Source organism: Podarcis erhardii (assembly GCF_964252035.2).
Source record: "Podarcis erhardii genome assembly, chromosome: 15".
Classification (NCBI taxonomy): domain Eukaryota; kingdom Metazoa; phylum Chordata; class Lepidosauria; order Squamata; family Lacertidae; genus Podarcis; species Podarcis erhardii.
The window spans coordinates 4,371,744-4,395,888 of NC_138505.1; the positions used below are offsets into that span (position 1 = coordinate 4,371,744).

General features: G+C 48.6%; 1 protein-coding gene across 3 annotated transcripts; it reads left to right on the forward strand.

Moving 5' to 3' along the window:
* Positions 1-10,466: 10,466 nt before the first annotated feature.
* TNFAIP8L2 (TNF alpha induced protein 8 like 2) lies at positions 10,467-20,628 on the forward strand. Of its 3 annotated transcripts, none has more exons than XM_081841428.1 (2): positions 10,467-10,848; positions 18,010-20,628. In XM_081841428.1, exon 2 carries the CDS (start codon positions 18,019-18,021, stop codon positions 18,577-18,579), a length of 561 nt encoding a protein of 186 aa, XP_081697554.1. In that variant the 5' UTR covers positions 10,467-10,848; positions 18,010-18,018; the 3' UTR covers positions 18,580-20,628. The 3 variants fall into 3 exon arrangements, with proteins under 3 accessions (XP_081697554.1, XP_081697555.1, XP_081697556.1); XM_081841429.1 differs by lacking the exon at positions 10,467-10,848 and adding an exon at positions 14,394-14,906; XM_081841430.1 differs by lacking the exon at positions 10,467-10,848 and adding an exon at positions 17,107-17,887.
* The last annotated feature ends 3,517 nt before the right edge of the window (positions 20,629-24,145 follow it).

Here is a 24,145-nt window from a genome sequence, read left to right on the forward strand (position 1 = left end):
CCTAGAGTTGTATTTTTAATGTGTGACATTTTAATGTATTTTTAATCTTTGTTAGAAGCCGCCCAAAGTGGCTGGCGAAACCCAGCCAGATGGGCGGGGTACAAATAATTTATTATTATTATTATTATTATTATTATTATTATTATTATGGAGCCAGCGCAGGAAAAACAGATAGTCAGCAGCCGTGGTCCTGAGTGGTTTTGCAAAACCTTGCCTAGTGTCCCCGTTCCCTGTCTTTCTGGAGAAAGCTGCTCTGGCCATGGTCACACCTGCTGCCCATGTAGCATCTGAACTGGATTTTTGAGGCTCACTCTATGCAGGGCTGCCTTGTTCCAGCCACACTGACCCTTTCCTGCATGAGGCAGGTCTGGCAGAGCCAGGTGCTCCCCTGAAACCCTGGAAAGGGAATCCTTCTTTCTGGTGAAGAGAGGTGGGGAACCTCTGGCCCTCCAGACATTGCCAAACTACAGCCCTCGTCTCCTCTGCTTCCTGCAGCTGCTGAGATTTGTAGTTCAGATTCAAAGCGTTCCCCATTCCTGCTCTAGGGACGACCCTCTGCTAGATGGTCACATGCATTAAAAGGAGCTCCCTGTCTTCTGAATGTAATGCTGGGTACAGATCGGGTTGCCTTGTAGGGCCATAAGAAACCCCCCCAAAATGGCCTTTCTGAGAAAGGAGAGGTCCGTCAGGAGAACAAGGCTGGCATTGATGGAACAGGCTTAAATGTTTATTATTCAAGGTTGTAAAGAGATAAGGAGACTCAGGCACTCGCGCTGCCTGGTATGGTGGAGCCATAGAAGGGAGAAGGGAGATTGCGGAAAGGAGGGAGGCCAATATGTTACATGGTAATAGGATCTAACTATATTCCTTTCGGTTTCCCAGAAATCAGGTGGTTTTAGAAGAAATCAGGTGGTATTGTATTCTGCAAATGTATAAAAAGCTGGCACGCTAAAAAAGGGGTGGGCAGACTACAAGCATGAGCTGGTCTGTGCCTTTGTGTCCAAGCAATTGCTTCACACACACACACACAAAAAAACTTTTTCTCCGCTGTCGTTTAACTCTTGCAGTGTCCCTGATGCTCCTAGTATCAGATAAGGCTAGAAAGGAAGGTCCTTTAGCCTCACTTCAAATAATGTATCGGAGAGTGGAAAAGGGCAGGGAAAATTATCAGGGGGGTGGAGCTATGAAGAGAGTTTGCAGTGTTCGAGAGTTTTTAGTTTTGGGGGAAAGCGAGTAAGAGTCATGATGATAAAGGTAAAGGTACCCCTGCCCGTCAGGGCCAATCGTGACCGACTCTGGGGTTGTGTGCTCATCTCGCTCAAGAGGCCGGGAGCTAGCGCTGTCCGAAGACACTTCTGGGTCACGTGGCCAGCGTGACGAAGCTGCATCTGGCGAGCCAGCACCAGCGCAGCACACGGAAACGCCGTTTACCTTCCCGCCATAAAGCGGTCCCTATTTATCTACTTGCACTTTGAAGTGCTTTTGAACTGCTAGGTTGGCAGGAGCTGGGACCAAACGATGGGAGCTCACCCCACCGCGGGGATTAGAACCGCCGACCTTACGATCAGCAAGTCCTAGGCACTGAGGTTTTACCCACAGCGCCACCCGCGTCCCAGTCATGATGATAGGAGTTTATGAAACCAGACAGGGCATGAGGAAGTTGAACAGAGAAAGGTTTTTCTTCCTCTCTCATAACACTAGAATTCCTGGACAGCCAATGAAGCTGAATGTTGGAAAATTTGGACAGAAAGGACTTATTCACACAGAACAGAGTCAAACTGGGCAAGTCTTTCCCATGGGAGGCAGTGAAGGACAATGTGATGGCCTGGGATTCAGACTAGAGGCTGAACCTGAAGAATCCCAGCCTGCACAGGATTCCCCGCCTCCAGAACCAGCTGAGCCGGGGCTGAGGCCTGAGCCTGAAGGGTCCTCACCTGTGCTGGGTCCTTAGGTGCAGGCACCAGCCGAGTCTGCTCTGGCTCCTGAGGTGATGGAGGACCCATTGCCTGCAGGTGCTCCACTCTCAGCCCCTTCAGAGGTAGCTGAGGTTGCCTCTGGGTCCGGTAACCCTCCAGCCTCTCCTGAGCTGCAGAGGCTGAGGGCAGAGAGGCGGAGGGAACTAAGTTCCCGCAGGAGGACTGCTCGCCTCCAGGCCAGGAGAGGCCAGTCACCTGAGGTTTGGGGCCGCCCTATGCCTCGGGGCAGATAAAAGCCAGCCAGCCCCAGACCCAGGTTGCGGGAGCAACATTGTTGGTAGTCTGTTCCTGCTCTTCTGCCAGAGTTCCTGACCCCACCCGACTCCCTGCCTTGGACCCAGCTTCAACTTTGACGGACAGCCTCCATACTGCAACCTCGACCTCGACCTCAAAATGGACTCGGACCTCGCCTCACGGTTAGCCCCCAGGACCAGCACAGACAGCAACTGGGATGGCTTTCAAAGAGGATTAGAAAAATTTTAAAAGGAGGAGGAGGAGGAGGAGGAGGAGAGGGCTATTGATGGCTACCAGTCACCAATGTTATGCTTTCCCTACACAACTGGGGCCAGCAATGCTTCTGAACATTAGTCGCTGGAAACCACAGGCTGGAAGAGATGTCTTGGGCCTGATCCAGCTGGCTCTTCTCATGTTCTTATGGAAGAAGAAGGTTGGATTTCATCAGAGGGGACAGGAAGGGACAGGGAGCAGAAAGAGGAGACTTTGTCAAAATGGCGGGGAGGAGGGAAGAATCTTTTAGCATTTCCTATTTCAAAATCCTTATTGAATTTATTATGCCTCATTCACCCTAATGTCCCAGGCCAGGCTACAGCAATTAAACAACGTTAATTCAAACTCTTATTTCTTTAGGAATCCACATATTTGTGAAATTATCTGTGAAAATCTCTCATTTCAGATTTCAAAGCTTCCTCCAAGATGTCCAGTATCAGCCCCTCTCTGCTGCAGCAATTGCCACCCATGGATGGAACTGTTACTATTACTGTCATAACTCCAACAGGAACATACGTTATCCGGGTTTAACCTCTTCCTCTCTGAGATTCCCTTCTGCTGCCTCCTTGGACGCTCCAGGTGACCTCATGTTCTGAAGAGAAGGCAGAGTTTCAGCGTCACTCACAATACGGACCCAACTGAGAACCGTCCACATTCCCCATCCTAAAGGGAAGCTCCAAGCGGAAAACTGAGATGACAAACCTGGATATGATTTGCTTTCTTTTCTGGGCAGGAAGTCAGGAATGATGAGCATCCAAAGCAAAGATGGTCTCAGGTGCTCATCTTTTAATAATAATAATAATAATAATAATAATAATAATAATAATAATAATATTTTTTTATTTACACCCCGCCTCCCCAGCCAAGGCCGGGCTCAGAGCGGCTTACAACCAATAATAAAAACAAGATGAATGATTACAACTTAAAAACAAAAATAAAATACATTAAAATAATGGAACATTATTAAAATGTAGCCTCATCGCAGGAGGAGAAGGAAAAGAAGAAAGAGAGGGAGGGAGGGAATCAAATTGGCTCCAAGCCAAAGGCCAGGTGGAACAACTCTGCCTTACAGGCCCTGCGGAAAGACACCTGCAGCTGCCAATGCCTCACCTTTGCTCAGTTGCCCTTGGCTGTTCCTTTGCACATCTCCCTTCTTCCTCTGCTCTCTCTCCTCCATTTATGCCCAGCAACCCTCCATTCTCTGAGTCTGAATAAGGAGAGCCGCACATCTACTGTACTACTGTAATTCGCTCTATGCGGGGCTGCCCTTGAAACTGTCCCACAAACTCCAGCGGGTGCAGAATGCTTCAGCGAGGCTCCTCACGGGGTCCCTGCCATGGGAGCATATTCACCCAGTGCTTTACCAGTTGCATTGGCTCCCGGTGGAGTATAGGGTCGGGTTCAAGGTGCTGGTCTTGACCTTTAAAGCCCTTTGTGGCTTAGGGCCCTCGTATTTACGGGACCGCCTCTCCTGGTCTGCCCCGCAGAGGACCTTAAGGTCCATGAATAACCATAGTTTAGAGGTCCTGGGCCCTAAGGAAGTCAGACTATCCTCCACCAGGGCCAGGACCTTCTCAGTGATGGCTCCGAGCTGGTGGAATGCTCTGTCCCATGAGACTAGGGCTCTGCAGGATTTAACCTCCTTCTGTTGGGCTTGTAAGACAGAGCAATTCTGCCTGGCCTTTAATTTGAATTCAGCTTGATCTTTTATTTCCCTTCCCTTCCTCTCCCCTTTTATGAAGACTACCCGCTCTGAGACCCCACAGCTAACTCTCCCCTGGCCTCCTCGCTGGCCTAAGTAAGACTAATTCAGCCAGCTAGCCCTGGGGATTATCTAATGCTTATTAGATGGATTTCCCCTAAATTGATTTCTGAACTTTGAATTTTATTCATGTTATTCATGTTTTTATACTGTATTTTATGCTGCTTAACAACAAAAGAATGGCAGACAAAACTGATGGAATTCGCAGAGATGGCGAAGCTGACGGGGAAGATCCGAAACCAGGAAGATCGAGTATTTTTAAAAAGCAGGAGTAAATTCTTAATTTCTTTAAAATACCACTGTAAACAGTTAAAATCATTGGCAGGGATGCAATGACACTTGTAATGTGGAATTCACCACGGTAACTATGGATATACAACAGATGGATAAATGGTAAAAGAGGCAGAAAATTTAATCTTAAATATGGAACCCGCGGAGGGAGGGAGAGGAGGTCTGAAGGTTCAAAAGAACCTTTTACTTTAAGGTTTGAAACGGTTAAAGTTAAAATGTATAAAATTGTGTAAAACCAATTTGAAAAATTATTTGAAAAAAGATATACAGTGGTACCTCGGGTTAAGAACTTAACTCGTTCCGGAGGTCTGTTCTTAACCTGAAACTGTTCTTAACCTGAAGCACCACTTCAGCTAATGGGGCCTCCTGCTGCCGGAGCACGATTTCTGTTCTCATCCTGAAGCAAAGTTCTTAACCTGAGGTACTATTTCTGGGTTAGTGGAGTCTGTAACCTGAAGCGTATGTAACCCGAGGTACCACTGTATCTCGGGTATCTCTGTATCTCGAGGTACCACTGTATCTCGAGGTGCCATCAGTTCAGGGTCCCTTCTTCCTACCTCTGATGAAACGGTTTCAAGCACTTGCTCCATAATAAATTGCGCCAGCCTCCAGGGCGCCACAGGACTCTTTGATGTGACTGCCGCAGCTGACTTAATGCCACAGCTTCTTCTGTGAAAGGAATTCCAGGATGACTGTGAAGGCAAACTGCATTCCAGTGAAACTTTTGAGAGTTTCAATATTGCCTTCGAGGCGCCTTTGTTGCTGCCGGACAGGCTAGGTGGGTTTCAACCTGACTCTTTTGGTCGTGTTTTTCCCCCAGGTGGTTGAATGAGGCTATTGCTTTGTATCTTTCTCTCTTTGCTTCCGCTTATCCTGCCCTGAAACTCGACGGTTCCTGTCACCCTCAGCCATCTTACGTGAACATAGGAAGCTGCCTTAAACTGAGTCACCCCACTGGCCCATCTAGCCCTGGGTTGTCTACACGGGCCGGCAGCATTTCTCTCAGACCAGGGATAGCATCCCCTCTGACCAGAACGCAGGGGTTGGAAATGGGACGTGTGAGAAAAACTGGGACCAGCATGAGATCATGGTCCCCCAAAGATGCACGGCGCCCCGAAAGAACACATTTGTGGGTGCTGTGCAAGATCTCGCCCCTGAAGAAAGCGCTTTGTTCAGGGTGAGATTGTGAGACCCAAAATGCCCCCTAGTCTCTCGGTTCAGTTTCCTTCAGCCAGTAGTCATGATGGTTCTAGCTTCTTCCTCCTTCTTGTTCCCAGAACACCTTTAGATTTCAAAAGGGACACATTTTCCTGTGACATCCCGGGAGCAATATAAATAATAATAATAATAATAATAATAATAATAATAATAATAATACAGTGGTAGCTCAGGTAACATATGCTTCAGGTTACATACGCTTCAGGTTACAGACTCCGCTAACCCAGAAATAGTGCTTCAGGTTAAGAACTTTGCTTCAGGATGAGAACAGAAATTGTGCTCCGGCGGCACAGCAGCAGCAGGAGGCCCCATTAGCTAAAGTGGTGCTTCAGGTTAAGAACAGTTTCAGGTTAAGTACGGACCTCCGGAACGAATTAAGTACTTAACCCGAGGTACCACTGTAATTATTATTATTATTATTATTATTATTATTATTATTATTATTATTATTTACACCCTGCCCATCTGGCTGGGTTTCCCCAGCCACTCTGGGCGGCTTCCAACAAAAGATTAAAAATACATTAAAACATCATTCATTAAAAACTTCCCTAAACAGGGCTGCCTTTAGATGGGGGGGGGGCCTTTTTGCATTGCCAACGGCCCAGCACCTGACTCCCCATTATTTCTCAATGGCTCTGCAGTTAGCTAGCCTGGCCACTCTGGTTTGCATAAGCTAACCCAGGAATTTCCTGTCTGGCGCAGTTCTGCAGCTTCCTGTCCCAAAGATTATTCATTTCTAACATTCGCTAACAAACTCCAATACCCTAGATCTATGATAATATATAGATGTGCACACTGAGGAGGAGGCACATTTCCCTTCCCTGTTTGTACACGGGGTGGAAAGCCAAGAAGGGCCAGCCAGCCAGCCAGGGGTGCGACAGGCACCCTCCCCTGAGGGTGCACCAATCTGCAGCAACACATGGACCCAGCCGTGCAAATGGGCGCAGCAGAATCTGAACAGAAAAAAGGAGAGGGCAGGGGTTGTTCATGCAGGGGTGCGACGGGGAACCTCTTCTGCAGGCGGCCTCCATTTTCGGCTCTGCAGAGCCTTTAACAATGGCCTGGAGGAGCCTGCGGCCTTCCATCTGCTGTTGAACTCCCAGTCCCTATCATTACCCCTGACCACTAGCCAATAGGGCTGATGGGAGCTTTTGGGGGGGTCAAATGACTTCCGCATCTGACTCAACAGTTTTGTGGAACACTCCGCATCGCATTTCTGAAATCTGGGGTCTGTCTTTGCTTTGTAACTCACTCTACGCGGGGCTGCCCTTGAGACTGATCCAGAAACTCCAGCGGCTGCAGAATGCCACGGTGAGACTCCTTACGGGGTCCTCGCCACGGGATCACATTCACCCAGTGCTCTGCCAGCTGCACTGGCTCCCGGTGGAGTACAGGATCAGGTTCAAGGTGCTGGTTTTAACCTTTCAAGCCCTATACGGCCTAGGACCCTTGTACCTCCGGGAGCGCCTCTCCTGGTACGTCCCACGGAGGACCTTACCGTCTTCAAACAAAAACATCTTGGAGATCCCGGGCCACAGGGAAGTTAGGCTGGCCTCGACTAGAGTCAGGGCCTTTTCAGTACTGGCTCCAATCTGGTGGAACGCTCTGTCCCAAGAGACTAGGGCCCTGCGGGACTTGACATCTTTTGCAAGACAGAGCTGTTCCACCAGGCCTTTGCCCAAGGCACAGTCTGACCCCCTCACTTCTTCTGTAATCCTCACAGAACTCTAGCCCAATGGTTGCCATCAATTTGATTCTGAATTGATTTTAGAATGAATTGGCTTTAGAATGCTGTGTTACTTTTATTGTTGTTAGCCGCTCTGAGCTCGGCTTCGGCTGGGGAGGGCGGGATATAAATTAAAAAATTATTATTAATTATTATTATTGTTTCGCACAGCAGCCAATGGATCTCTCCTGTGCTGAGACGCCCCACCTTCTATATTTTGTATTTTCTGCAGTTCCGATGGACTGATTAAACAAACACAGCCCCCACCAAAATAGCCTGCCGCTTTATGAAGTCTCCGCTCAGCAAAACTTCCCCTTATCTGCCCCTCACTCGTGGCTTCCTCTCGGCTTCTTGCGGTTTTGCTGGGTGCTTCCTCTATGCAGTCGCAACCACCGCCTCACATTTGCACGTCAAACATTAGAAGGAGTCTTATTTAGAAACCCCAAAGCTCTCTGCCCAATCAGCAAAGATCAGCCAGAAGAAGAAAGGGGGTATAATTGCCCCGTGATTTGGGGGCGAGCATCCGCCGCCGTTCAACAGGTCTCCTCTTCAGCACAGCGTGGGAAAAAGCGTTTCCATCCCCTTTAAAAGATTTATCTGCAATTCTCGGTGCTCAGAAAAATAATCAGCCACCCTCCTTTCACTCGTCCATGACGGAAACTTTCAATTTCCGGGAGGGGAGGACAAGACGTCTTCGGAGAGAGTAAAACGTTAAATCAATCAATCACGCTGCTTCTGCTTCTGTGAAGCGAAACAGCTACTGAATCAAACCCCACGCCAGCCAGACAAGGTGGGACACATTTGTTAAGGTTTCGGTCGTGCTTGAAATGCATTTCCTGTTGTTGTTTTTCTGGTTTTTAATTATGGTATATGCAAACTGCCTTGAGATGGTGGTTTAGGAGGCGATGAATAAATGAAGAAGTAGAGAAATCGTTGCGACTGCAGACTGCAACACCCTTGACCAACGGTCCTCCAGACACTGCTTAAAAACTAGGGCTGTGCACACAATCACACACACACACACACACACACACACACACACAAAATCCAATTTGGGGCCGGATCCAGCACTTTGGAGCAGCCCTGATGTGACCCTGGGCCAACCTAGCCTAGCTCAACCTGCTCTGGCCAAATCCTGGGCTGACCCAAATCGCATTGGGATGTAGGGTTTGGCCGAACCCAACACAATTTCCCCTGACGTAATGCATTTCTGTACACAAGGTTCATTCATACTTAAGGATTTAAGTTCCCTCTTTACCCCTGGAGACCTCGCTGGTTGCAAAATTCAAAGTGCAAAACTCATTACTTAGCTGGGGTAACTACGCTGCAAAATTCAAAATGCAAATTTCAAAGGCTGGTTGCATTTCTGCATTGTTTTGGAAAGTAGAAATAGTTCCAGCCTTAACTCCAAACTGAGGTCACACCACATTAACAGTCATTCCCAAAGAATCCTGGGAATTGTAGTTTGTTAAGAGCGCAGCTGAGAGTTGTTAGTAAACCCCCTCCCACATACACACACATTCCCCTCACAGAGCTACAATTCCCAGAGTGCTCCAACAACCAGTCTCTCTTCCCAGGGAACTCTGGGAAATGTAGGCCTGGGAAATAAAATAGGGCCCTTAACAAACTACAGTTCCCAGAATGCTTTGGGGGAAGCCCTGGCTGTTTAAAGGGCTATCATCGTGCTGTAAATCTATAGCGCTTCTGGGCCTGAATATGATTTCTGCCTCCTCCTTACTGTCATTGGGCATTATCTTCACCAACCTGGTTAACCTCCTGCAACCAAACTCTGAGAGAGAGAGAGAGAGAGAGAGAGAGAGAGAGAGAGAGAGATATTATTCATTCATGCTCAGCCCTTGAAGTGCTACCCTTTCTCTCACCCACCCCTTTCTTACCGTCAAACTGAGATTGTGTAAGCAGCTTGCGGGCAGAGACTTGTCCCTTGGCCCATGTTCGGCCTTCACCTCTTCCTGTCCCCTCCCCTCTGCCGCATTCCAACGTCCAGCATAGATTGTCAACTACCTGAGGGCAGAGATCCTGCTCCCTTTCCTCCTCTTTCCTTTTCCTTATGAGACGCCGTAAAACAGGGAAATATATGGCGGGGCGCCGTATAAAAGCACTTCGGAACTCCCTGCCCATTGACACATCCGGCAGGCCCCTTTTCAGCACCCGCTAAAAGCATTTTTCTTCAGACAACGCAACCCTGTTGATGTCTGCATTTTGCCTGCTTTCAGTTTATCCGTGCAAACGCTTTCGAGTGTTTGTTTTTAGCTGTTTCCGACCCACAGTTTTATTGTCTCCTTCTTTCCGCTACTGTGGGTCCCCAGATGTTGTTGGACTACAACTCCCATCAATCCTAGCCAGCATGACCAGTGGTCAGGGATGATGGGAGTTGTCGTCCAACAACATCTGGGGACCCACAAGTTGAGAACCGCTGCGCTACGTGATGAAATACCATATTTTTTCGTGTATAAGATGCCCCCATGTATAAGACGACCCCTACTTTTTGAGCCCACAATTAAGAAATAAATTTATTTATATATTTAATTGCAACATTCCGTGTACAGTCATATATCGGGATGAAGTAGCTTCAGGTTAAGCATTTTTGGGTTGTTCTCCACGGCGACCCGGAAGTAGCGGGGCGCGTTACTTCTGGGTTTCGCCGCTCGCGCATGCGCAGATGCTCAAAATGACGTCATGCGCATGCGCAGAAGTGGCAAATCGCGACACGCACACACAGAGACATGGGTTGTGTTCGCTTCAGGATGCGAACGGGGCTCCGGAATGGATCCCGTTCACATCCAGAGGTACCACTGTATAAGACGAAGCCCCAATTTTAAACTTTAAAAAAATGGGGGGGGGATAGTATTATACACGGAAAAATACAGTAAATAAATGCACCAAATGCTCTGCCTAATCAGATGTCGCTGCCGCCAAAGCACTGCACCAGCATCCCCGTGCGCACCGGTGATGCAGAGAAACACACACGAACGCTCAGGTATGCAGGTTAGGCCTTGTCTGGTCAAGTCTAGAGCCGAACCTCCCAGCAGGAGAGGGTGGGGAAGCCTCCAGGCTACAGATGCTAACAGAGCAGAGGCGCAGGTCACAAAATATGCAGACGGTTGAGGCGGCCGGCCAGTCGCTCTGCTCCCTGGGCACCTTTCAAGAGGCAGCTGTGCTTTCCGCCTCTGAAGAATGAAGCCAAGATCCGTCAGCTGACGCAGGGCGGGCCTGTCACTCGAGGAAGTCTCCCCGAGGCCACCCGACAGCCTCGCTCCTGCCTGCTGGGTCCGGGCTGCTTCTCCTTTCGCTCCTCGAAGCCTGGTGAGGGGCCGCTCGCATGACCTGCAGAGCATCGTGGTCCCACGGTGAGTGATGCGCGCTTTGCCGGGAGGGCTTAGTAACAGAGGTGCTTCAGAGCAAGGGGCAGAGAAGGCAGGTCTGTTTGAGCAAGGAGACGCCCGCCGGTCTCTTTTCTGTTTTCAACAAACGCTGAGCATTCGTGCTGCTCCCGGGCGAGCCACAACAAGTCAGCGGGGTTGAGTCACCGGGGCGGCGAGAGAACAAAAAACTGGGAAGTGTGTCCGCAGGTTAAGATCAGGGAAAACTTCAGCCCCAGAAGCTAAGCTTCTAAGTCAGGGCTTTTGCTTAGGGCAGGCTAAGTCTTCCGAGAGAACCGCAGTGCCCCTAGGCATGGGCAGAGTGCATCGGCACCCCATGCTGAGTAAATAGACCTCAGGCATTTGAGGCTGGGCACATGGGAATTAATGCGCCAAAGGCCCATGAAAAGCGCGACAGAATCGTAGAGTTGGGACGCCAAGGGTTCACTAGTCCAACCCCCTGCAATGTTGAAACTCAGCACTGCTGGGAAGCTAGTCTGGCTCCCGGTGGATTACAGGATCAGGTTTAAGGTCTGGTTTTAACCTTTAAAGCCCTATACGGCCTAGGACCCTTGTACCTACGGGACCGCCTCTCCTGGTATGTCCCACAGAGGAACTTACAGTCTTCAAACAAAAACATCTTGAAGGTCTCAGGCCACAGAGAGGTTAGGCTGGCCTCAACTAGAGTCAGGGCCTTTTCGGCTGTGGCTCCGATCTGGTGGACTTGGGCCCTGCGGGACTTGACATCTTTCCGCAGGGTCTGCAAGACAGAGCTGTTCCACCAGGCCTTTGGTCAGGGCACAGCCTGACTCCCTCCCTCAGCAATCTTCGCGGAGCTCTGGCCCAATGGTTGCCAGTGGCTTGATTTGAATTAATTTTATAATGAATGATTTTAGAGTGTTGTGTTGTGTTGTACTTTTGTACTGTTTTGTACTGTTTTATTGTTGTTAACCGCCCTGAGCCCGGCTTTGGCTGGGGAGGGCAGGATATAAATAAAATTTGTTGTTGTTGTTGTTGTTGTTGTTGTTGTTGTTGTTGTTGTTGTTGTTATCGTTCTTTAAGCTGAGACGACGTGTGGGCAGAATGTAGAAAGCGTTTGCCAAAGGGGATCTTCCAGGGCTGTGGACATTTGGCCACAATGCTATCCCAATGGAGAGAGTGGTTCTGGGTGCATGGTTGAGTGCCTTACTTTCTTTGGAAAGTGTACAGCAAGGTGCTAGTCCTCAAGACTTGAAAATGCAGCTGCACAAAGGTGATGCATGGGTGAGGCACAGATAGGCTTTTTCCCCCATTTTTTGGACCTTTGGCAAAGGGAGTAGGCCACAGTTTTCCAACGTGAGGACAGCTTGCCTCAGCCCTATAAGAACCGCTTTGCCGTATCAGACCCAAATAGTTCCATCTTGCTTTGCACCCAGCTTCCTGACACTGTGGACAGCCAGGTGTCTCCCTGAGAAAGCTCCCTGCCACAATTTGTGCCTGCTATCAAATGTTCAAAAAGGTAGCCTATCCCTCTAGACAGACGAAGCCTCTCCAAGAATCTGTGCAACCCTTTCTTTGAAAGGCAGTTGCCACCCCGTCATGTGGAAGGAAGTTCCACAGGTCAACCACAAGTTGCCTTTTAGGGCCTCCCGCCAACCAAATTCGCTCGCAAAAAACCCTAAATTCCACGCTTGTGAGACAGGAAAGTCCCTCCCCAACCCCTTCTCTCCCCACGCTGTTCCCAATTTCAAAAGCTTCGCTCGCGTTTCCCCATCGACGCCTTTCAAGTTCCGCTTTTCTTCTTTTCGCTGAGATGGTGGAAGTGTGGAAAAACAGTTTCGCCTCGCAGTTTTGCCTGTTTCTGCTTCTGTTGCCACTAACCTGAGTACGCTGTTGAGGAGACAGCCGGGAATGGCGACCCTCATTTTATGTCGCCTTGCTGTGACTCTAGCTGAGTGACCCAGCCCTCACAGAACGAGAGGAACGTACGAGGGCTGCACCTGTTGGATTTCTGCCTGCTGCTCAGCTACCCAGACCCGGCCAGGATACAGTGGGGGGATGGCACACCTAGAGGAAATGGCTCTCCTCCCAGGTATGCCTTCTGAGGGCTTGAGCCTGGGTCCACACACCGTCAAGGATGTCTATTTCAGTCCCCTGCAATTAAGACACACTCATTCATTATTACACAGAGCCAGGAAGCCATTAAGTGGCAAGGCTAAACTGCGGCTAGTCAGCCAGCTAATTAGCATCCTCCCTCCTGGAACAGAGGAATTGTTAAAAGGGGACAGGATATGCAAGAGGCAAGGATGTAGCTGCAAGAATCTTTTTTGCTACTTGTCTTTTTTTTTTTTCCTTTGCAAACCACACAAGGATCTGGAACACAGGAAGAAGAGAGTGTGATGCCAGAGTCAGAGTCAGAGTCAGGCTGGTGGGGTTCATCTAGCTGAGTGTTCCCCACACTTACTGGCAGGTGGTCTCCAGGGTTTTAGACAGGGGCCTCTTACCTGGATATGCCTTTTGGGACCGCCTGCCTGCAAAGCAGAGCAATAATAATAATAATAATAATAATAATAATAATAATAATTTATTATTTATTATTTATACCCCGCCCATCTGGCTGGGTTTCCCAAGCCACTCTGGGCGGCTCCCAATCAAGTGTTAAAAACAGTACAGCATTAAATATTAAAAACTTTCCTGAACAGGGCTGCCTTCAGATGTCTTCTGAATATCAGGTAGTTGTTTATCTCTTTGCCATCTGGTGGGAGGGCGTTCCACAGGGCAGGTGCCACCACCGAGAAGGCCCTCTGCCTGGTTCCCTGTAACTTGGCTTCTCGCAGTGAGGGAACCACCAGGTTTGCCGCTTATGTATCCCGAAGGATACGTAACCGGAGGTGAATGTAAGTAGAGGTACCACTGGACTTTAACCATTGAGTTCTGCTGCTTTCCTTCAAAAATAAAATAAGGTTCCAGTCTTCATTGGCCTGATATAAGCAGCTGATTTAAACAGCAGTGTCGGAAGCTGCCACTGGACGGCCATCTATCTTGGGTGCTCTACAATTCTACAAAGTCCAACCAATGACCCATTTAGAGATATCACTGGTGATTGAGCTTCTGCATGCAAAGCAGGTGCTCTAACCACTGAGCAGCGCAGTCCTCCCTTCAAGGATCCAAGAAGCACTGCAGGGTGTGGCGTGAGCAGATTTTAAGGGACTACATTTCCCCGCTACTAAAGACAGGAGGCTCTCGTCATGCCAGCCACCAAAAAGTTTTCCTTGCAAACAGGGACCTCGACTCCACCTTTTCCCGGGGCTGATGATTCTCTCACTCAAGATGTTCATCCCAAAAAAAGAAAGTACCGTATTTTTTGCTCTATAAGACTCACTTTTTCCCTCCTAAAAAGTAAGGGTAAATGTGTGTGCGTCTTATGGTGCGAATCCAGGCTGCACAGCTATCACAGAAGCCAGATCAGCAAGAGGGATTGCTGTTTTCACTGTGCAGCGATCCCTCTTGCTGTTCTGGCTTCTGAGATTCAGAATATTTTTTTTCTTGTTTTCCTCCTCCAAAAACTAGGTGCGTCTTGTGGTCTGGTGCGTCTTATAGGGTGAAAAATACGGTAATTGGGCAGAGGGTCAGAGTGAAAGGTCAGGAGGGCTCCATTGTGTGCCGCTCAGCCGCCACCTTGAAACTCTGAAACAGACTTCAGGAAGGAGCTGAGCTTGTTGGCTTGTGACAGAAGGATAAAAACAGGAAACCCCAGTGCATCTGTGGGGGTGGCGAGGAGAAGAGAAGGGAAGGAAACGCTGACTTTTAAAAATATATTCCGAAGCATCGTGAGAAGGCAGGGCTTTAACGGTGCCTGGCAGATCCCTCTCGGACGCTGGTTTTAAAAAGAAGAGGAGACAGAAAAAATCAGCTTTGCACTGCAAGCCACATTTGGAGATTTGGCGGTGCACTGGTTCACAGAGGCGGAAGGAGAGGCCTGTTCCGTCGCGGTGTTGGTGCACGAAGACTCCCACAACCCCACGTTCTTTGCTGGGCATCCCAGAACATCTCACCCGATTGAGGAGGTACGGAGAGGCCAAGCAGATATTAAATCATTGCAATTAAATTTTTTAAAAAGAGTCAAGGTAGGTTCGGTTCCCAGAGGGGTAGCTGTGTCCGTCTGTGTTTCTGCCAAAGCAGCGGCGTCTTAAAGCAGGATTTATCTAAGGCCCACTTCCTCACAGCGAACAAAAACCACAGGCACGTCGTGTGCAGAAATGCAGAACTGCCCCGGTTTGCCACATCACTCCGAGACTCTCAGATTTAGCTTCTTCTTCTGAACCCAGCCGGCATTTTGGGTCCGTCATTCACGCCCAGCATCAACCGCCTTGTTCCTTATCTGAGCACGCAAAGATACCTTCCTGCGGTCAGTTCCGCAGATGTTGGCTGTTTCCAGTGTCCCATAGATGGATGAGAATATATTTTCTCTCCAAACCCACCCCTCTCACAGAAACACAAGCATACACCTTTCCTTTATTGCAGGAGTGCGGAATATACAGTGGGCGTTCGGGTTGCAAACGTGATCCGTGTGGGATGCATGTTCGCAACCCGCAGCGGCGTGTCTGCACACGCACGGGTTGCAATTCGGCACTTCTGCGCATGTGCGACCGCCGAAAACCAGACGTAACCTGTTCCGGTACTTCCGGGTTTTGGCGGGTGCGTAACCCAAAAAAACACAACCTGAGGAGGCTGTAACCTGAGGTATGACTGTGTGTGTGTGTGTGTGTGTGTGTGTGTGTAGATAGATAGATAGATAGATAGATAGATAGATAGATAGATAGGATAGATAGATATAGATAGATAGATTAGATAGATAGATGATAGATAGATAGATAGATAGATAGATAGATAGATAGATAGATGATAGATAGATAGATAGATAGATAGATACTGTAGATAGATAGATAGATAGATAGATAGATAGATAGATAGATAGATAGATAAGATAGATAGATGATAGATAGATAGATAGATAGATGATAGATAGATAGATAGATAGATAGATAGATAGATAGATAGATAGATAAGATAGATAGATGATAGATAGATAGATAGATAGATAGATAGATAGATAGATAGACAGATAGATAGATATTATATATATACATATATATTTCTGTCGAGGGCCACATTAATAGAATCATGGAATTGTAGGGTGAGAAGGGAACTCAAGAGTCATCTAAACCAACCCCCTGCAATGCAGGAATCACAGCTAGAATCATAGAATTGTAGAGTTGGAAGGGACCATGGCAGTCATCTAGACCAGTGTTTCCCAACCTTGGGCCTCCAGCTGTTTTTGGACTACAACTCCCATCATCTTTAGCTAGCAAGACCAGTGGTGAGGGATAGTGGGAATTGTAGTTCAAAAACAGCTGGAGGCCCAAGGTTGGGAAACACTGGTCTAGACCAACTCCCTGCAATGCAGGAATCTCAGCTAAAGCATCCATCCAACCTTTGCTTGCAAACCTCCAAGGAAGGAAAGTCCACCACTCTCGATCAGCTCTTACTCTCCAAAAGTTCTTCCTAGTGCTTCACTGGAATCTTGTTTCTTGTACCTTGAAGCCGTTTATTTGGGTCCTCTCTTCCAGAGCAGCAGAAAAACAAGCTTGCTCAATCTTCCACGTGACACGGCCCTTCAGATATTTGAAGATGGCTATCACATCTCCTCTCAGTCTCCTTTCCCCCCAGGACAAACACACCCGGCTCCCTCAACCATTCCTCATAAGGCTTGGATCTCAGATCCTTAACCATCTTGGTCGCCCTCCTCTGCACATGCTCCAGCTTGTCAACATCCTTCTTAAATTGTGGTGCCCAGAACTGGGCGCATAATTCCATGTAGGATCTGACCAAGGCAGAATATAGCAGTATTATCACTCCCCTTGATCTGGACACTAGACTTCTGTCGATGCAGCCTAGAATTGCATTGGAATTTATTTATTTTTGCTGCTGCAGCAAAAAGGAATATCTGTCTGGGGCTGCATGCTGACAGTGGGCAAGGTCAGAGCCACTGGTAGGCGGTATTATAGACTTCTCCCTGTTTGTTTGTCTGTCTGTCTGTCTGTCTCTGTCTCTCTTTCTGTCACCCACCACCCACTTTTCCTGCTTTGCTCCTCTCCCTCAGTGCTATCCCCACCCCCATGAAATTACCCCAGGGGCTGCATGCCCACCCTTGATTTTGTTGGTGGCAAGGGGGGAAAAATAGTTATATAAAAGCAGAATTCCATGGAAGCCAAGATCCAGGTTTGGGGTAAGTACTCTTTGGTAAGAGAACCCTTCCAGAGATTTAAAATCACAAAATAAGTGTGGATACATAGGTTGTGAGGCTTTTAAAATATGCTTTCATGAATGAGCTCCAGAATAGCATATTCCCCTAGCATAGAAAAAGGCAACATGTTTGGTAAGTTAAAAATGGTTTACTTACAAACTCTCTAAAGGTCATATCCATGTGCTTTTTCCATACAGCATTCAGAAAACAATGCACAGGCAGTAAAACATGGCTTCATTACAGTGGTGAAAGTTCTTAAATTATTGGTATAGGAACACAAGAATGGCTTGTAAGAGCCATGCGGTCTGAGCTTGGAGCAACCAGCTCACTGGGCTTGTCAGGTAGATTGGAAGGGAACAATGTCTTGATTACCTCCCAAGGTGAGCTAAGCCTGGCAGGACAGCTTACTCTATGGTTTTAACCCCTTCATGCATTAATTAAGACTTAAGCATGTTGGTTATATCAAGCTGGTTATCCCATACATAACTCTTATATTCCTCACCTCCGAATTCTGGTTCGACACGGAGAATGTTCAGACAGATCATATAGACCCAACACTGTCCTGAGAAGTCTCTCTCAGCAGCCATTCTACCTCTCACACACAAACAGAAGCCAGTTAAAAACGACAGTTAGTGGAATAACAGTCACAACAGAAACGGAATGCTGTTCTCATGTGACTCACAGTCAGCATATCACATGAGATGGGGGAAACCCCATGTTAAAAGTACACAGTAATTTAACGTAAGTAAATATTCCCATTTCGGGAAATTAAGTAATTATCCTTAACAGTGGCCTGGGGAGAGGGGGGTTATCCTGGGGCGAGTCTAGACAGCCTTATAAAACCTCTCTGTTGCCTTTTCCAGGCAGCCACGATGGAGGCGTTCAGCTCCCGCAACTTGGCCATGCAGGCCGAGAAGAAGATTCTCAGCCGGATGGCCAGCAAATCCATGGCCAATATGTTCATTGACGACACCAGCAGCGAGATCCTGGACGAACTCTACCGGATCTCCAAGGAGTACACGCAGAACCGGACCGAGTCCCAAAAGGTCATCAAGAACCTCATCAAGGTGGCGGTCAAGATCTCCGTCCTGTACCGCAACAACCGCTTCAGCCCCGAGGAACTGGGCCTGGCGGAGGAGTTCAAGAGGAAGCTCCACCAAGGAGCCATGACGGCCATCAGCTTCCACGAGGTGGAGTTCACCTTCGAGAAGGCCGTCCTGGCCGAGCTGTTGAGAGATTGCCGGGACCTGCTACTCCGGCTGGTCGAGAAGCACCTGACGCCCAAGTCTCACGGGCGCATCCGCCACGTCTTCGACCACTTCGCCGACACAGAGCTCCTGGCCAAGCTGTACAGCCCTGGGGAACCCTACCAGCCACGCCTGAAGAAGATCTGCGAGGGGATGAACCGTCTCATCGACGAGGGGAAGTTGTGAGACCCACCGAGGAGAAGGAGGAGGAAATAGGTGGGAAGGAACGCACACGAGGGGTGGGGAGGGGGAGAAACGAAATTTAACATTGGCCAAATCCTTCAAGGACCTAGGGATTCAGATAGACTGCCTCTGGACCTGGGGGCTCCATAAGAAGAGAGCCCTGCTGGATCAAGCGAGAGGGGACTTGTTAAGTTGTGGGTGAACATATCCGACAACACAGCGACTCTTCAAACAGCTCTTGTTTATTCACAGGCCAGGATAGAACTGAACTGAAGGGCTCAGTCAGCCTGCTTATATAGAGCTCCACTACGACGTTACTGTAACAACCTTCTAAAACTATCCAATCACTGAACGTCACTTTCGATCCTTCATTTGCATAACTATCTACAGTATCCCCCTGCTGGCCCAGGGTGAGAACTTCAGTACGTAACAGGACTCATCCACTCTCATGGTGGTCAAATGCCTGTAAGAAGCTAGGGGTCCAGGTAGACTGCTTCTGGGCCTGGAGGTTCCGTCAGGTCCATGAGACGAGCCCTGTTGGATCAGGCCAGCTGGAGAAGAATAAATGGTTTCGCCCTGCGGTGAGAAAACGAGATGAGGGGTGCTTCTTGTGATCTCTTTGGCAGGCCGGTTGCACCCACAGACCTTGTTTGCGGGGTGGCCCTATCAGAAACTCAGCCCCTCCCAGCCTCCCTTCCTATGTCTTCGGAAGCCTGCATGCTCTGCAGCTCATCTCTGCAGCCGGCAAGGACTAGAAACTTGGGAACGAAAACCGAATTTCGAAAAATCTGGAGGGGAGAGTGATGGGCAGTAAACTGCAAAACCACCTCTGGCTGCGTACACCGGACTTATTACAGCTCCATCCCAAACCTTCCTGGTCCATCATCAATGAGAAGAAATGTGTTTTATATTCTTTAAATGCTGTTTGCAGATGTTTACTTTGTTCTGTTTGGTGCGGGGGGTGGGGGGGTGGGAGAGACCTTGCCACCATTTTTAAACTATTATTTTTTGCTTCTCCTCTGAAGTAACAGATCCTTTCAACGTCTCTATCACCCCCTCTGGCTGTTGATCATGATGGTATCTGAGGAGGTTGATGGGAACCATAGAGCTCAAGCGCCAGTTGATGGGAAAGCGTTCCCTAGGAAAAGGGATCGTTTGCTAAACCGCTCTGGGAATCGTAGCTCTATGACGGGGTTGGGAGGTCTCCTAACAACCCTTAGCACCCTTAGCAAACTATAGTTCCCAGGATTTCTCGGGGGGGGGGAGCCACGGCTGTTTAAAGCGGCAGGCACAGAGCTTTAAGTGTATTGCGGCCTTGGTGAGTTGCAGGCGACAGTCCACTCCTCGCTGCAAGATCAGCACCCTGGACAGCTGCCCCAGAGGAAGACCAGCTTGCAGCCAAAAAACCCGGGTTGCTCTCTCTTTCTTCCCTTGACCATCTGGGAAGCGTTTTGCTCCAGATCTCAGGGATTTCGACTCAGGGATTGCACAGACTGAAAACCAAACAAATAAAGCTTTCTTTTCAAATGCACGGTGTTCCCATTTCCTTAAGACAGGCAGCCATGGCGGGGCAGAAGAAGAAGGGGCAGCCAAAACCGTGAGCCCCCTTGCAGACCCACCTGGCCCAGTCCTGCCATCTAGGATAGGGAGGTTGAGAAACGGCCTGTTTTTGTTTCAGTAGCTTTCTCATTGGTCCTTCTTCGGCTCCTCAGATTTAAACAGCCGCTTGCAATTATTATTATTATTATTTTTTTAAAAAAAGGAAAGTCCTCGTGGAAGTTCTCTATCATTTTTGGCATGCGTTTATCCCAATGCACAGGATTCTGTCTCGCAAACACATTTTTGCAAGCCGTTTTTGCAATATAAGGCGTTTCTGTACATCGCTTTGCCTACCTTTTGCATTATTTGAGACCGGAGAGGTCTGGGGGTTTTTTTAGGACCCGCGCTATTTCTGCGATTGTAAGTTGTTTTCAACTGTTAATATTGCATTTAAACGTTGCAATCCTCCCTGGCACCTTGGGGTAAAGGACAGGTAATAAACAGCAGCAGCAACATTCTCCTTTTTCCTCTCCAGGTTCCCCACCCCTCCTCCTTGGAGAACCCCACCACGAAATTAAGAAAAGTGTGAATTTGGAATAATAGTCACAATTTGCTTCAAGAAGTGCAATTGCAATATGAACCAGAGCAAATTTCTCGCCTTCCCAGCCCACTCCCTATCCAATGTTGCTTGTTGCCAACTATTTTTTTTAATACGGGGCAGGTGAGAGTAGGCTCAGCTTGAATGCTGACAAGGACTGTGGAGCCCACCATCCTGGCTCCACTGACTGACTTGTTACCTTTGGGCAGAGATGCTCATGAGAAGACCATGAGAGACCTGCATGAAGCAGTTAAAACCATAGAGTAAGCTGTCCTGCTGGGATTAGCTCACCTTGGGAGGTAATCAACTACCCCTGCTAACAAAGGAATCGGCCCTCCAGATGTTTTTGGGACTACAACTCCCATCATTTACAAAACTTTAGTTTATGGTTGCCATCAATTTTGATTTTAATTCATTTTAATCCATTTTTATAATGTTTTATAATGTTGTACTGTTTTAGTGTTGTTAGCCGCCCTGAGCCCGGCTTCGGCTGGGGAGGGCGGGATATAAATAAAATTTATTATTATTATTATTATTATCCCTAGCTAACAGGACCAGTGGTCAGGAATGATGGGAGTTGTAGTCCCAAAACATCTGGAGGGCTGAGTTTGCCTATGCCAGATTTGGATAGACTGCATCTGAATCTGGAGGTTCCATAAGAACACCCAAACAGCCCTGTAGCTGTTTAAGCATCCTATTCTCACAGTGGCCCATATAGTGGTAACTATACATAATTTTTATTCATTCATTCATTCATTCATTCATTCATTCATTCATTCCCCGCCCATCTGGCTGGGCTTCCCCAGCCACTCTGGGCAGCTTCCAACCAAATATTAAAATACAGTAATGCCTCAAACATTAAAAGCTTCCCTAAACAGGGCTGCCTTCGGATGTCGTCTAAAGTCTGGTAGTTGTTGTTCTCTTTGACATCTGGTGGGAGGATGTTCCACAGGGCGGGCGCCACCACCAAGAAGGCCCTCTGCCTGGTTCCCTGTAACCTCTCTTCTCGCAGGGAGGGAACCACCAGAAGGCCCTCGGCGCTGGATCTCAGTGTCCGGGCAGAATGATGGGGGTGGAGACGCTCCTTCAGATATACTGGACCGAGGCCATTTAGGGCTTTAAAGGTCAGCACCAACATTTGTGCTGAGAAACATACTGGGAGCCAATGTAGGTCTTTCAGGACTGGTGTTATGTGGTCTCGGCCGCCACTCCCAGTCACCAGTCTAGCTGCCGCATTCTGGATTAACTGCAGTTTCCGAGTCACCTTCAAAGGTAGCCCCACGTAGAGCGCATTGCAGTAGTCCAAGCGGGAGATAACCAGAGCATGCATCACTCTTGCAATATAGTCTGCGGACAGGGAGGGTCTCATCCTGCGTACCAGATGGAGCTGGTAAACAGCTGCCCTGGACACAGAATTAATCTGCGCCTCCATGGACAGCTGTGAGTCCAAAACTACTCCAGGCCGTGCACCTGGTCCTTCTGGGGCACAGCTACCCCATTCAGGACCAGGGAGTCCCCCCCACCCGCCCGCCCCCTGTCCCCCAAGAATAGTACTTCTGTCTTGTCAGGATTCAACCTCAATCTGTTAGCTGCCATCCATCCTCCAACCGCCTTTTCGTCGTCTGATGCTCTTTTAAAGCCACTCAAGTTGCTGGCCCTCACTGCCTCCCGCGGCACCCAGTTCCATAGTTTCACTATCCTCCCATGTCAAGAAACGCTTTCTTTCGACTGTCCTAAATCCGTCCACATTCAGCTCCGTTAGGCGGGCTCTCCCAGCATTACGAAAAAGGTAGAAAAGCCTCTTTTCTCTCTCATCCTTTTTACTCAGGAGCATGAGGCCTAGAATCTTAACTTTTTTTAGATTTGCAAGCAGCTGGCATTTGGAGGTAGACTGAACACAGCCATGGAGGTTCCATCTAGCTTTAACAAGCAAATCAGTGCTTACACAAGGATTTAAGTGTACAAGAACTGCACCGGGTCCTGCCAAATGGAGAAGCCATGCAGACCAGTTTTCCTGTTTCACACAGCAGCCCGCCAGCTGCTTCCGGGAATCCCACAAGAAAGACAGGAAGGAAACAGACTTCCCTTGTTTTTCCCCTCCACCACCAGCAGCAACATTTGCTATTCAAAGATAGATTGTGCTTGAACACAGAGGCTTGATTAAGCTATAATAACCCTTGCAGGCTAAATCATTAAAAAGGAAAGGAGGAATTGCCAGAGGAATCCCAGATTCCACTTTACGGATGTTTCCTGTGGGTGGGAGAAAGAGTTGAAGTGGTGAAGGACCCTACTAGATCAGGTCAAGCTGGGTTTGGCTAGCCTGGGTTAAAATTGTCTATCCAAAACTTTACTCTTGTGGTTTATCACCACAACAGCTACTCACTTTGGGTTTTAGTAAAGCAAACAGTCTAATTTGTCAGCGCCTAAATGATATTGAAGGGACGCGGGTGACGCTGTGGTCTAAACCACAGAGCCTAGGTCTTGCCGATCAGAAGGTTGGCGGTTCGAATCCCCGCGACAGGGTGAGCTCCCGTTGCTCAGTCCCTGCTCCTGCCAACCTAGCAGTTCAAAAGCACGACAAAGTGCAAGTAGATAAATAGGTACCGTTCCGGCGGGAAGGTAAATGGCGTTTCCATGTGCTGCTCTGGTTCGCCAGAAGCGGCTTAGTCCTGCTGGCCACATGACCCGGAAGCTGTCTGCAGACAAATGCCGGCTCCCTCAGTCTATAGAGCAAGATGAGCGTGCAACCCCAGAGTTGTCCACCACTGGACCTAATGGTTAGGGGTAAAGGTAAAGGTAAAGGGACCCCTGACCATTAAGTCCAGTCACGGACGACTCTGGGGTTGTGGCGCTCATCTCGCTTTATTGGCCAAGGGAACCGGCATACAGCTTCCGGGTCATGTGGCCAGCATGACTAAGCCGCTTCTGGCGAACTGGAGCAGCGCACAGAAACGTCGTTTACCTTCCTGCCAGAGCGGTACCTATTTATCTACTTGCACTTTGACGTGCTTTCGAACTGCTAGGTTGGCAGGAGCAGGGACCAAGCAACGGGACCTCACCCCATCACGGGGATTCGAACCACCAACCTTCTGATCGGCAAGCCCTAGGCTCTGTGGTTTAGACCACAGCACCAGCCATGTCCCTAATGGTCAGGGGTACCTTTACCTTTAAATGATATTGAGCGTCAGAACAACTTGGCCACAATAAGGAAATTTTGCCCAGGGTATGACTATTTTCCACCTTCCCATTTTGACTCTCTGGCACCCTAGCTGCATAACCTAGCAATTCTAAAATATAGATGTGCTTTTACTCTCGCAAGATTTAACATTTTGCCCTCAGCTGTGCTTGAGAGACGATTCCAACAGATTCCACATGAAAAACGCTCATGTCCCTGTGAAGATGGCAGCCCCGAATCGGTGGCGCGTGCCCTTC

Coding starts and splice junctions, on each gene's coding strand:
- TNFAIP8L2 (XM_081841428.1), top strand. CDS start 18,019: ATGGAGGCGTTCAGCTCCCGCAACTTGGCCATGCAGGCCGAGAAGAAG.